The sequence below is a fragment of the Artemia franciscana genome, chromosome 4, assembly GCF_032884065.1.
Source record: "Artemia franciscana chromosome 4, ASM3288406v1, whole genome shotgun sequence".
Classification (NCBI taxonomy): Eukaryota; Metazoa; Arthropoda; class Branchiopoda; order Anostraca; family Artemiidae; genus Artemia; species Artemia franciscana.
Genome location: NC_088866.1, coordinates 35,211,387 through 35,226,086, shown reverse-complemented (window position 1 = coordinate 35,226,086; position 14,700 = coordinate 35,211,387). Strand labels below are relative to the sequence as shown.

General features: G+C 35.3%; 1 protein-coding gene across 1 annotated transcript in view; it reads left to right on the top strand.

Moving 5' to 3' along the window:
* LOC136026358 (chromatin assembly factor 1 subunit A-B-like) overlaps positions 1-14,303 on the top strand; it is a 165,480-nt gene extending 151,177 nt beyond the window's left edge. Inside the window, exons 12-13 of the mRNA XM_065702888.1 lie at positions 849-1,028; positions 11,219-14,303. Coding sequence (XP_065558960.1) covers positions 849-1,028; positions 11,219-11,892 — 854 coding nt within the window. The 3' untranslated portion in view covers positions 11,893-14,303. The remainder of the gene's footprint in view (positions 1-848; positions 1,029-11,218) is intronic.
* The last annotated feature ends 397 nt before the right edge of the window (positions 14,304-14,700 follow it).

Sequence of the window (14,700 nt, the reverse complement as noted above, 5' to 3'; positions counted from 1 at the left end):
TGGTATCGTTTAGAGCTACTTCAGCTGCCACTCTTAAATTACGACTCACATTCCATCGGAAGTCCCTCATCCTTCATGCACATCTTCTCTTCCTCTTGTATACATGTATAAAGATAGGTATGATATATACATTTGTTGCACTCGCAAACTAATCGAACGAACTCTTTGAATTTCTGTACAAATAATTTTAACACCATAAGAAACATGAGTTGATCTTTTTTTGTTGTAACCAAAGGAGAAGAAAAAAATCATGAATTCTCATCAAAGTGTCGCAACCCATTTCTGATGCTGGTTTTAATCTATTCATGAGGGTCATTTACAGTCATTACAGCCCAAGTGAAGCGAATGTAATCTAAAAACCAACGAACTTTTAGGTAATGAACATGGCTGCGCTAGTTTTTTTTTTCTGTCTGCTCGGATGAGAAGTATTTTGCTAGTATATTTTGATTTTAATCTTTGCTAGAGCTTTCCCGCTACCACGTATTCAACTTCCGGCCGAACGCAGAGGATCAGGCGATCGGTAACTGCGCTACGCCGACCATATTCAGCATGCGAAAATGGGTTGTTTTTTTTTTACCTAGAGCTCAAATTAGTCCTTTGCTTATTCATTTCAAATCTTGCAATATTTTTCTCTGATTATTAAGGTTGTAGCAGTGCAATAATAAAATGAGATTAGAACATTGATTACTGTTTCTAAAGAACTGGGTATAACTTAGACTTACTTTTGCCCTTATAAATATATTGTGTTTTGGCTATTTCATGGCTATATTTATTGGCTATTTTTTAACATTTAATTACAGCCGTTTTTACTTACGTTGATCTGTATCAATTTATTGTCTTTTTTTTAGCTAACAGTCATCTAAACAAGATATTTGGAGCTTATAGATCAGTGCTTTGCTTCCCGCAGCCTATTCATACATCTTTGGGAGGAGCTATGCCTCCCTTTTTGGATAAACCTTCCCCTGCTGATGCAGCAGATGAATCACTTCATGAAGGGAAAGATAAATCTGGAGACATTCCACCAGAAGGTAGGCTGTTTTCCTTTTTTGTCTGCTTATCCAGGAGAAGTGGGTTTTGAGTGGATTAAATTATAACAAAAACAAGTTTCTTCAACTGAAATTAGGGAGCAACATTAGAAATCAAAACGAACAAAAATTATTACGTGTATGAAGGGGATTGCCCCCTCCTCAACACCTCAATTTTAACGCTAAAGTTTTAGAAATTCTAGAAAAGCTTCCTATTGTTCCATTTAAACGACCCTTGTATTTCAGGATTAAAGAATTGGGATAAAATTCAAACTTTAGCGTAAAAAGCAAGGAGGGGGCAATCCCCTTCATACACATAATAATTTCTGTTCGTTTTAAGTTTTTATGTTGCTCCTTACTTTCAGTTGAAAAAACACAATTTTTCAATTTATTTTCTGATCGTTTTCAGTAATGTCAGGAAATTTGGCCCCTCCTCCACGGAAAAATCCCTCTCCTATGAAATATCCTCTAAACAATTCAATCCCGATGAAAATTTACCACGGACAATTACCTTTAACAATTCCACGCGTAAAATTGAGACGGAAAAGAGAAAGCAAGACATTTAAAAAGAATTCTGTATAGGAATTCTGGCAAATTCCCCCAGTGTATAATTTCTCCTGACAAGTTCACCCCCTGGAAACGTCCCTACCCATAGGAAATGCCCCCGTAGAAAAGCCCACAACGAAAAATTTGCCCCCCCCCCGCCCCACCCGAAAATGTATGCATACTTCACAATAACAAATACTATGTGGAAAAAATGGACAATTTTTATGAATTTAGGCTTTAGGAGAATCGTGTTATATTCAAAGACATAGTCATTGGGCCTTTCAACTATGGTGAGCAAAATGGCTATCCTAAATTTTGATCGGGCGACCTGGGAAAAAGGGGTGGGGGAGGAGGCCAAGTTGCCTCTCCAGTGTCTTTTAATTCTTTTAATTTCCGTTCGAATTAGCCCTTTCACGATATTCTAGGACCAATGGGTCAATACCATCACCTCTGGAAAAATTAATAATAAATAAATAAAAACGCATCTGTGATCAATCTACTGGCAAAAATATAAAATTCCACATTTTCAGATAAGAGCTTGAAACACGTTAAATCTGATAGTGTGATTTTCAGTAAGATTCTAATACTTTTAGTTGATGTTTTCCCTCTTTTTTGAAAATCTTTTTCTCAGGACTATCCTGAGAAAATTTAATTGATTTTAATCGGTAAGACTAAACTTAATGAAAGTTATATATTTAAAATCAGCAAAATAAGCCGATTCTTTTGATATATCCACTGGTATCAAAATTCCATTTCTTAGAGTATCGGTTACTATTGAGACGGGTCGCTCCTTACTTACAGTTCGTTACCACAAACTGTTTGAAAAGTCAATTTATCTGCATGAATTTTTTTTTGGAAATTTTGATTTGAATGTATCCGTGATCAGTACGAATAAATAAATAAGGAACAAAATTCCACTTTTCTTTTTGTTTGAACGCTGGAAATATTTGACTGAAATATATTCTATTCCTTTTAATTTTTGTTTTAATCTCACAAAAAATAAGAAAAATAGATCCCAATCCTCCGAACGGCTCTCACGAACAAACTTATCGTCGAAAAAGTCAGTGAAATGCAAAACACTAATTTTGGTGACAGAAAACTGTAAGTTCGGTCAGAAAAAAAAAGAAATCCGTACAAAAGACTGCAAAATACAAACTTAATAATCTAAATTCACAAAGTTTGTTGATCAATCAAAATTGTATTGCAAGCATTTAATAAATTGATAAAAATTGAAAATATGCAACAATTGCCGAAAGGAAGCTCAAATTAAAAATAAACAATTATTTGAAGTTAAAAGGGGATTAAATAGCCTAAAATATCCTACAAGACTAATATTAGAAACTAAAGACGGTATAAAACTTCTCTTGTCCCTGCCTATTTTCAAATGGACTGGAATGATAGGGCAGCCTTTTGGCCTGGGAATCAAAAATTTTTCTCCCAAAGTTAACCCAATGACCTTCGATTTTGTGTCTATTTCTCTCAGATAAACCATACTGCAAAACAGTTCGTTTATGTTAAAAAAAAAGGCCGAAAAAAGATGCTTAAATCTGGAGAATATGGCTGACTGGGCATCATCAGGAAGTTTAAATAGAGCAAGTGATAGAACTCGTGAGACCAAATGTATCAGATTACCATATCCGCCAAAGTGCAGAACGAAGATTAATTTTCAAAGTCGACGACTATGGTCCAGACAATGACTGAAGCCCTCAGTAACGCAGCAGCAATCATAAATAAAACAAATAGTATTATTTTGTTGTTATTACTGTTATTATGGTCGGATTCAAAAATCCAGTTTGAGGCTAAGGATATAAAAGCCTTTTGCCCCCCTCCCCCTTAAAAAAAAGAAAAGAAAATGTAGCATCAATAGCTGCTGGGCTTTTTTTTTCTCCCCTTGGAAGTGCCATTTTAAGATAGAGTTTGTCCATCTCCTTTTATAGAAACTGTCTTGGCAGTCTTCCTTGGAAGTATCCAGGTCTCCACAATTATTACTTCCTCCCCATCCCAAGACCCCCACTTGCCTACTTCAGATCAGCTTGTGCATGCAACATTTGTCTCTTAAAAGAGATGAGAGAGTCATCCACCACTCGCCAGCCATCAGCAACAAGTGGCACTTCATCCTCAAAACCAGTACTAGCAGGTTTTCCCACCTTTATATTGCTCCTCAGAGGATCTTTTCGTGTGCCACAGTTAGCTCTTCATATGCCCAGGTTTTTTTGTGAGACTCACGTTGGCACGTTCTATCAAAGTAATTGATTGTATCTCTTTCCAACACCAAGTTCTCGTGACTATCAGACATGGCAGTATTATACTCGAGAAACTTTAGAGGTAATGCAATTACCAGATTTGATGTTGAGAAAATATAAGAGATGGACGTGGTCTGAACCAATAACCACAGATAGTCGGAAGCAGGAATTTTGCAGGAAATTTAGTTGTCAGGCCAAGACTTAGCAGATGATGAGTTTCACTAACAAGAAATAAGCTAATAGCAATTCAAAGATGTCTGTTGTAGCAGAAAAAAGATTGTTCACTGAAGGTGGTATTTCTGATAAGGTTTGATTTTAGGTTTCCGGTAATCAGTATTATCATAGACATCTGGGGGAGTATTCCAGAAGCCCAGAATATTTGCAAGGAACTCTGGAACTCTGGTTGATTTAACTTTACACTTATTTCTACTTTACACACATATATATAAAAAAAATGTGTGGAAACAGATGCCTTTATAACACCTAATACGCGTAGTCTATACCGTTTTTTTTTTTGTTATTTTTTATATGTTGATATGCGTTAGAAAGAGGCATGTGCTGCATCAAATATCTCTGACTCTTTAACAAAACTGACAATGTCAATAAGTGGTCAGATTTTAAAAAAGAAAAAAGTAGATTCGCTTTGAGTACGAAAAACCAAAAGGCGACACGCAACGAATTAATTTGCTATGGCTGAACACATGCGAAGGAGCAGTTACATTCAGGAAGTTCAGTTTTGTTGTTCTTGGACTGGCATCAGAGCTAGGTAAGATATATTAGCGCCAGGACTTACATGGTTGGGTTTTTCTTTGAATCATAGAGCTGTATTCAGAATTTCGGCGTTAGAACTCTGTCCAAGTACTGGCCATTTCGCACTCTCTTAAACAAAGGGTCGAGACTAAATCTCACACACGAACAGCAGAAATGTTTGGAGGAATTCTTGAAACAAATATTTTAGTAGACCCAACTGCAGCAATTGAATTAAGATTATGATACTAATTAAACAAATTATCTGTGTTTTTGGGTCGTCTTCCACCGACACTATAACTTTGGCTATTCTGCTGATCCCTATAGACAGGATTCTGATTCTTGTTTACAGTATTTCGTCGCTAATTGGGCAGCTGATGGTACTGCAGCAAGCGGCCCATCCAGCCCCTCTGTGCTAACTTAGCATTTTAATTGCTATTGTTTTTAGAGATGACATTACTCTCCAAAAAACCATTTAGAACATACGGAACAGCGTTTTGACATATAACTCACAAGATGGCGCAGACAATCAGCTTCTGCTGTGAGCCTCAAAAAACGAAATGGTGTATTTCGCGAGTCTATTATGCACTTTCAACATATTTACTTGTTTCTCTCAGAATCGACGTTCATAAAAGATAAATAAAGAAAGTGACAAAAACACTTCCGCAAACAAAGCAACAATCTTAAAAAAAATACCTTATAAGCGTAATTTTTTCACTTGGCTAGGAATTTTCAATAGAAGTTAAAAGCCATTTGACCCCTAAATAAGCTTGTTTGTTTCTCCAATACTCTTGAACCTCGTCTTTAAGTAGCCTGTTGCTTGTTCTCTTTTTATTTTTCACCTTTTTTGTTACTTTTAATTACTGTTTAGAAAAGAAGGTTTCTGACATCGTATCAGCATGTACTTGGGATTTGGAAGGAGCTCAAACCTGTGCCTCCGCTAGAGACCTCTATTTTTTCCATATATTTTGTGTGTTGTTTGCCAATTCAGGGAGATTGACGGACTTAACCCCTCCCTTATCCTTCGATGTATATTTCAGAAGACTTCCCCATGTCAAATGCCTTTGTATTTTTTACATTCGAAATTTAAAATTTCTGTATTTCTTTGGGTTACTGGAACATAGTCATCTTTTCTTCATTTCTTTTCATCACTTTTAAGAGGTCTATCTGGTAAATTTGTCATAGTGCTTTTTGTGTTTCAAAGGACTGAAGCAAATATCTCGTAAAGGAATTTTGCTTTTTGTTTAAATGGCTGAAATCTAGGATTATGAAGTAAAATGATTTTTATAACCATCATCTACGTCACAGCAATTATGTTTCATAGATTGAACACAGATAAGCCATCTTAATTCGAATTCTTGTTTGAAATCATATTTACGATTGGGACACAAGATCTTTCTCTGCCTCTAGCTCAAAGCTTACCTGACATAATTTCGTGTAAAATCTGCCAAAATGGAGCCATACTATTCGGCTGCACTTTGAAATTTGTTAACTTTTTTTCTCATTTAAATAAACTGTACCGATGAAAAACTTAAAAACTTCACTTTCGTCCTCTTGTTAAATCCAGAAAATATAAAATGCACCATTTCACTTTGGACGCGCCAACATATTAAGTGATATTTAGATTTCTTTGAAACTTAAAAGCTTTAATTTCGTCTTCTTTTAAAATTAAGAAAACTAGATCTGCGTTGCATGGACAGCGTGAGGTGTTGCGGCAACCTTTGTTTGGCTTCGCCGAGTAAAGTGTTGCGAGAACAACACTTTGCTTTTGTTTCCTCGCTTCGATTAAACGCTGAAGTTGTTAATCTGTAAGGATCTTAAAATAAATACTAGGTAAACCAACTCAAAAAAGTTGCAAACCCCTCATTGCAACTAATAAAAGTTACAGACCCCTCATCGCTGAAGATAATTGTAGCCTAACAGCTGATTATTACTTACAAGTCCCCTACATGTCATACCACTGGAAGCAAAGGGTTCTTACCATCAAATACACCGGAAACAAATAATACGTACACCAACTAGCGAAAGTTGGGAACCCCTCATTGCCGAAGATGATAATGAGCTAACAGCCGACTATTGCTTAAAACTCTGCTATATGTCTCACAATTGGTATTGGCCTATTTTTGGTTTCAGTGTGTTGTTAACCCCTTTAAACTTTCAAACTAGTATATCTCATGAAGGAATTTTTCTACCAAAAGAATAGATGATATATACTTTGATCAGCTCATCAAGAGCTATTGACTGCCGTCGAAAAAAATCTGTCTGTCTTACTTCAAAAGTTGACTTTTTTTGCAGCAGGCCAAGTTCCTAACGTCATCACTTAGAAAGGAGCAAAGGATAAACTCTCAATTTCTTTAGTAATGAGAGAACTTTTAAAGTTTAAGAGGCACATCTGATACCATTTCTGTATCGGCCTGTTTTTGGTTTCAATGTGTACCTTACTACTGAAGTTGTCAACCCCTTTAAACTTTCAAACTGATATATCTCATGAGGAAATTTTTCTACCAAAAAATGGATGACATAACCTTTGATCAACTTATCAAGACCTATCGACTGCCATCGAAAAAAAATTTTCTGTCTTAGTTCAAAAGTTGACTTTTTTGCCGTAGGCCAAGCTTCTAATGTCATCACTTTGAAAGGAGCAAAGGATAAACTCTAATTTCTTTAGCAATGAAAGAACTTTTAAAAATTAAGAGGCTTATCTGATACCATTTCTCTACCGCAATCCCAAGTGCAAAAAACCGATTGATCTTAAAAAACCGAACTCAGCTAGAATCACGAACAGAAATGAATAGAAACAATATTTTTGGTCCCAGTCAAGAGTTCTATGAAGCTTTCCAAAATACAAAGTCAGATTCATCAATCCGGCATAAGGTCCGCACTTTCGGTAAAAACCGCAGAGGTTAAACCATTACCAATTTCTAGGAATAAGCTAAAATCAGGGTACTACAAAAAAAAAAAAAAAAAAAAAAAAAAAAAAAAAAAAAAAAAAAAAAAAAAAACCTAAGTGTTGCTCTCGCAACAATATGAGATTTACCCTTCAACTTTGGATGCACTAAGACAGTGATTGATATTTAAATTGCTGAGTTTCTTTGAAAATTTTCTTTTTCTTTCTTGGCCTAACTCTTATAATGTTTTTTAATTTGAATCTTATTTTCTCTTCCACCTTAATAAAAAGGAGCAGGGTAAAATTATTTTAAGGGTCTTGTCAGCCATCTTTTTGTCATTATCAGTGTCTCTTTAAGTAGCTTATCTGAATTGACTCTGATGTTAAAGGGTTTCATTTGCCGGATCTTACTAGCAGATTGTTTCCTTTTTTCTGGGATACAACTCCTTTGATCTCTGAAGGTCATATAAACTTTCCCTTTAGCTTATCCACCGGAACTGAAAAGGCAAAGTTTGATATTTTTTTTATTTTCGAAGCCGTTAAACATTGAAAGCAAGAGACCCGGAAGGGAAATTATAATCTTTCGACCGACAACTCATTATTTCTGATTTTTCCCTCGAAGTCTGGGGAATTGAATTTTGAAAAAAAATGAAGATGAACCCCCTTGCGGCTAGAGAAAATAGCAATCTTTACCTTCTGGTAAAAATGAATGCTTGGGAAATTGAAAGGCCTCTGGGTGGTGGGAAATAAATGAGTTTACTTGGGAGAAGACAAAAGAAGATCAGCATTTTGATAAACTGGGATATCTTTTTCCTTGGCTCGAAATGATCAATAGTTAATATCCTCTCTGGCACACCAAAGTTATCATTTTTACAAATTAGGATTGGGGATTCAAACGATTTGTATAAATTTTAAGGCTAGGAGGCTGTTTTTTTTAAATAAAGCTGATTTTGTTTTATTTAAATCCTTTTTTAAGTAGTTCGAATTAACTCTGTGGAATTCATAAATCCTTGATTACAGGGGCGCTAATTCAAGCAAATGTAGAAGGGGGCACAAATATTTTCTTCAATTCTTTTCGATCAAGATACAAAAAAAGATTTTTTTTCAAAATCTAGGAAGAGGCATTTTTTTTCTTTGAAAAAAAAGAGATGCTTTTATGAATCTTTGGGGAGGCAACGTTCGAAGTTAAATTTAAAACCCCTAACCCTATCTTGAAAAGGGAAAATTTGTGCCCCTGCGTGAGAAGACATTTCTTAAAGAGAAACGCCTAGATTCAAGGACCTTTTTCTGCATCAGGTCTGATGCTGGGCTTACGATCAAGAAGTGGTGGAATTGGATACTTGTTTATTCTGGAAGTTGAATGTGTTAGTGAAATTGGAGTTTCAAACTTTTTTCTTTTCTTTTTTTTTCTTTTTTTGTGATGGGGCTCGTCCCGTCCGTTTGATAAGAAGGCAAATTGAAAATTTTAATTTTACAGGAAAGCGAGCAAAGCGAAAAAAAATTGCTTTGGTGGTCTTTCACTAAGTCACGACAATAAATGTCAAAAAAGAATATTAGAAACGAAGCAGGACGCCAAAAATATATTTGATGGTCCGTGATTTTTCCTTTGGAAGATCACAAATTTGAATATACTGTTCTGCCCATGGTAAAAGATTCTAGTACAGCTTTAACGTTTCATGGACGTTATCAAGCAATAAGCGGGTTCTCTTGGCTCTGTAGGACATGAGTTTAGCTTCGTTAGGTCTTTATTGACTATTTTGAAAGAATTTACGGTCATTGCGTGTTCTGAATTAATAAATAAATTATGCGTGATCTGAAAGTTCGTCTTAATCTCCGAAAGCAACCTGATATTTTTTTTTGCGTCCAAGGTAACCATTCCAAAATATAATTTCGTACGAAACTGGAGTAGGTAAATTTTAGTTTGAGTCAAAAAGCAACATGTCAAAAGAGAGGGCTCTAGGCCAGATCCCTTCTCCCTGGGAATGTACACAGAGATTTATTTTGGGGCAGGGAGGGATTTGTCGAAATCATATTTGATGTGCATATATATGTTACATCACTGTAATCAGCTAACGTTTCAGCACATCTGAAAATCTTAGGGTGGAGGAAGGGGGCGAAACCCCCTTCCCTGTTTACGTTGTCGAGTCCTCTGACGAAAAACCATGGATTACCTTGGTTTAATATGGCAGTACGTTTCATCGATTTTGTCTTTTTTGAGTCAAATTACTTTAAAAAAAACATTTACTCTAAGCAATTTGTTAGATTTTTTGTAAGTCACTAATGGTCCCCTAGTGTCCTGAAGGGGTTTGACGAAGTAACTCTACACTTATTTATGTTTACTGATGTTTGTTTTAATTGTTCGATAGATATATATATATATATATATATATATATATATATATATATATATATATATATATATATATATATATATATATATATATATATATATATATATATATATATATATATATATATATATATATATTTACTTTATTTCTCCATTCAGAGTAATTTCTTTTCGTTGTAAATATTGCTTCTTATATGTGTTAATTTCCGATTGTTTTAAGTCTTGATATGGCCCTTTTCTTTTCTTTAATGAAACCTTATTAAATCTGTTAATGTTGTTTCTTTTCTTAATCCCTTTACGCAGTTAATCCTTAAAATGAACAGAAAATTACTTATAAAAAAAATCATATCTGAAACGGGAATTACCACAAATACCAGTGGCCCTGCTACTAGCCTCAAGTCTCCTAAAGATAGAGTGTAATTAAAACTACACTGAACATATTTTTTTTTCATTTATCTTTGACAGTATATTTAGCTTTATTGTTTGAATGTGGCTCAGATTTTAAACAATTTTGTTTTCTCTCTTTTAATGTATGGATAACCTAGAGCTAAAATTTGATAGACATCAGTTGATAATATTTGAAACAGTAGGATGTTCACCGCCCCTGCTACCTGCAGAGCTGTTTCTGGTACGGATAACCCCAGCTAGGTGCCATCAGGCATCTAGCATCTGATATATATTGCTACTAAGGTTGTTCTGCTCCTTTTAAACGAAAATAGAAATTAATCCTCTAATTTGACAATCCGAAGATTCTTTTGTCAATAAACAATTTTTGGTGATCACTCGAATTAGTTCAAAGTCTATCATAAAAACTAGCTGAATGAGATTATATGTAACGTTTTCGTTGTTATACTGATACCGCGGTAACTGTGCTTGTAGCTAGAACATGTGTTCTATCACAGGATAGCGTTTGTTCAATATGTATTTTCGTGAGCAGTGGACTCGTACTCTAAAATGCAAAAACCTTCTTAACTAGAAGCTGCTTACCATGTCACAAAAGTCACTAGTCAGAGTTAATAGTTTTATCGCAATACGTCTAATAGTCAGTTCAATAAAATACTCCAATCTATGTATCAATATACAAGACCCCGAAACTGACAAAGAGTACTTGACAATTCTGAAAATAGAAGATGTCCATATACTTTAACTTCAATACATAGTAAAAAAACGTCCATTCTCACTGCAAGAAGATAGAAACCATTGCTAAGATCTTTCCCCATTGTAGCTACTTTGGTCAGTAAGACTTTTTACCATAATTTATAACCATAAATACTCCTTATCTGAAAAATGGCTTTAATTGCAATAGATCAGTTTTAATTAACTAGATTTAGTAGTTCAATAGTTATTCTTATTAAAGACCTAATGATCAAATCTTTGCTCTAGCTGTCTTGTTATATTCAAATTTTCTCCTTTTTTTCAGATATGATACACCTTATCCAAGAAGCACATGGCTTTCGGTTTAAGAAAGCTATTTTAATAGAGAAATTCCTTGAATACTGGGATTCAAAGTATCAAGGAATGGAACATGTACCTAAAAGGCCATCAAAAGTGAAACTGGTGCGCATCTTCAAAGAAATAGCCAACTATGGAAAGTGTTTAGAAACCAATTTTAGTGTGTGGGTTGTGAATCCAGCAACGGTAAAAGAGTACAACATTGAAGGCTTGCCCAACTTTACTCTTGCAAGTTCAGTAGCAAGTACAAGTAGTAAGCCAGAAGTAACCGAAGAACCTGCAGTGACTCCAGCTAGAAAGTCTTTAATAACTATGTATACTCAATCAATGACTCCAGACGAAGTTCGAAAACAACAAGAAAAAGCTCAACGTAAACGTGCCTCGTTAGTAACATTACCTCGTAGTAGTACATCAGGTAGCTTTGGAGAAAAAGAATCGCATATCATTGCAGAAAAAGTTAATGGTGCTAAAAGTTCTTCGCCAAAAAATGAAGTCAGAGAACCACCTGTGAAAAAGAAGGTAGCTTTCGTAACGCTCTCTTCTCCTCAAAAATCAAAGGGGTCATCCCCTGTGCATCCTCGCCTAAACTCAAAAGACCCTAAAGAAGAAAAAAAGGATACTGAAATCGTGTACCTTGATTAGCGAAATTGTGCCTTGGATTAATTATATTTTTTTGCAATAGCGTTTATAATAGCTGTTCTAGCATAAGAACAGCTAAGGTTTTAACGTAAATTTCTGTGTTCAGCTGGACTCGAGGACTTTACTTTTAGGAACATCTATTAATATTACAAGGATTACAGTGTAATTTTCATACCGAAACTTAATCTGTTTGAAAAAAAGTTACGTGGCTGCTGCGTCTTTACTGACAACGACTTTTGCGTGCATTTGATAAAGTTCCTTACTCTGCATCTTCTGGTTGCAGCGAAAATGTTTCCAGAATGAATATTTTTGTTGTGTCTAAGAAAAAACTTGCTTGAAGCTTGTGGAATACTTGTCTAAAAGAAAATTATTGAAATGTACTTTTGGAATTAAAAAAAAAGATTGTTTCTGTACTAAAGTGGTGTTCAAACAAATCAGTCTGCGAATAGTTTAGTTCTCCTATTGTACTAGCTGTACATACTGTTGCAACAATCATTAGGGTTACCAATAGCTGTTTTCTTGTAACTCTGAACATCGCTGCTGTTAATGCTCTGTTTAGCGCAAGAACAAGCTGTTTATAAACCATTTTTAGAAAGGAATTGTGTTAGTAAGATTTTTCGAAACAAACCTGTTATCTCTGTTTGAATCTTTTTATATCGCTAATGGATTTAATCTTTCAAAGCATATTAACTTGTAATTTATAAAACTGCAAGGGTATAATGGAATGGGTCAATTAAAAATTCTAACCATCGTCATTGATATTAACACTGGACGAGTGGTTAGTGTGCTCGACTTGCCGTGTCTGTAAAGGCAGGGGTTCGAGCCCTGGTATCGCTGATTGTTTGCTTTGTAACGGAGTGAGTGATGTGACTCTATAAATTCAGCCAGAGACGACCCAGCTCCAAGCGGGTACCTATAGAAATCTGAGGGGAAAACGAGAGAAACTTTGAATGATTTACCCCCAACCACGCTTTTTACTCCTGGCCGAAGGCGGAAAATCAGAAGATACTGCGCTACGCAAGCCATTGACAGCATACAAAAAAGTCTTGAGTTTTCATTAGTATTTTTATGTGAACCATTCTTGAGTTTTCTATCAAAATTCGATATCCCAGGACCACCAGGTTGAGATTTTATATTCTTCCTTCTATGTTTTAAGCAAAATTCTCTCATGTGAATACAAAAATAATGCAAATTTTGTTCATATAATGGTCCAATCTTGCCGTACAGAATATTTAAATAACCCTTCATGTTGTTCGTCATTTAAACAACAATTAATGGTCACATATCCCAAACCTAAAAGACACTGACGGCCCTAAAAGAGGCCCTTGAAACCGTGTGCGTTTATTATCAAAATTGTGTTTTTTCTTCTTTTTTACACACAAGTGTTTGTAGTACTGTTCTGGTATAAGAACGGCTAATATATTTAGCGCAATTTTTCCGTGTTTAGCCGGACTCATTGACTTTACTTTGAGACGCAGCTATTAATATTATGTCTTCGAATTAAATATGGTTTTATAGCATGGTTTATCGTAACGATGGCTGCTACGCTCTTTTTGAGAATGGCTTTTATTATCCCTTTCGTCAAGCTCCGTACCCTAGATTTTCCGATAGCAACAAAAACATCAGAATCAGAGTCATTTGCTAGCAAAACTATGATCATTGTCATTAATGAACCCAGACTAAATTTCGTTGTTTTCTAAAAATAAAATAAAAAAAACACAATTTTTATAGTTGGTAAAGAATACTGACAATAAAGGACATAAAAGAATTCATATGAGGGCTTGACATGAATTCGGCTGGCACCTTACGACTTTGGTGATATGTGTTGGCAGTGACCGATGAGGGTGAAGGACTAATTCGTTTTTCAAAGAAAAGAGATGAACTTCCGAAACTTGCGTATCAACTGCAAACACCCATTACATAGGGTTGGGAATTTGAGAGTAGAAAGCGCATTCTCATAGGTGGTATACTTCTGGCCCAGTATACTTTTTATCGCCTTTATTCTGTATTGTTTCCTGAAAGGCATTTCCACCTTATTCATTTCCATCGCACTTATATCACCGGACATACTTCAATTGTAAAAAAAAAACCTTAAAACCTTCGAAGCTTATTACGCTCTTGGTAAGAAAAAAAACTGAGTTAAGTTTTGTTTTGCAACTAAAAAGAAACCTTGTTTCTGTACTAAATTTGTGTTTAACCAAATTAGTCTTTATCGTTTGTGAATAATTTAGTTCTCTTACTGCACTAGTGTACATGCAGCAGCTATAGTCATTGGTAATAACAATAGGTGTTTTCTTGTAACTCTGAACATTGCTGATGATGATGTTCTGTTTAGCGCAGGAACAAAATATTTATAAACAGTTTTTGGAAAGAAGTTGTGATAGTAATATTTCTCAATAAACCTGTTATCTTTGTTTTAATCTTTTTCATCGCTAATCAGTTAAAGCTTTCAAAGCATACTAACTATCAATTTATAGGAATGCACGAGTATTATCGAATGAGACAAATAAAAATTTTAAGAGTCAAACTAGTCGAGTGACTAGTGCGCCAGACATGAACTCCCGTTTCTTCAAGGGCAGGAGTTCGAGCTGTGATATCGCTGACTATTTGGTTTTGAACGGGGGTCAGCGGTGTGACTCTAAGTTTAGCCAGAGTCGACCTATCTCCAAGTGGGTACCTGTAGAAACCTGTGATGATAAACATGGGAAGCGTCGGATGATTTGCCCCCAACCACAATTTGCACTCCCGGCCGAAGTGAGAGTCAGGAGATCAGTACTTGCGCTACGTAGACCATTGGTCAGTGTACGAAAT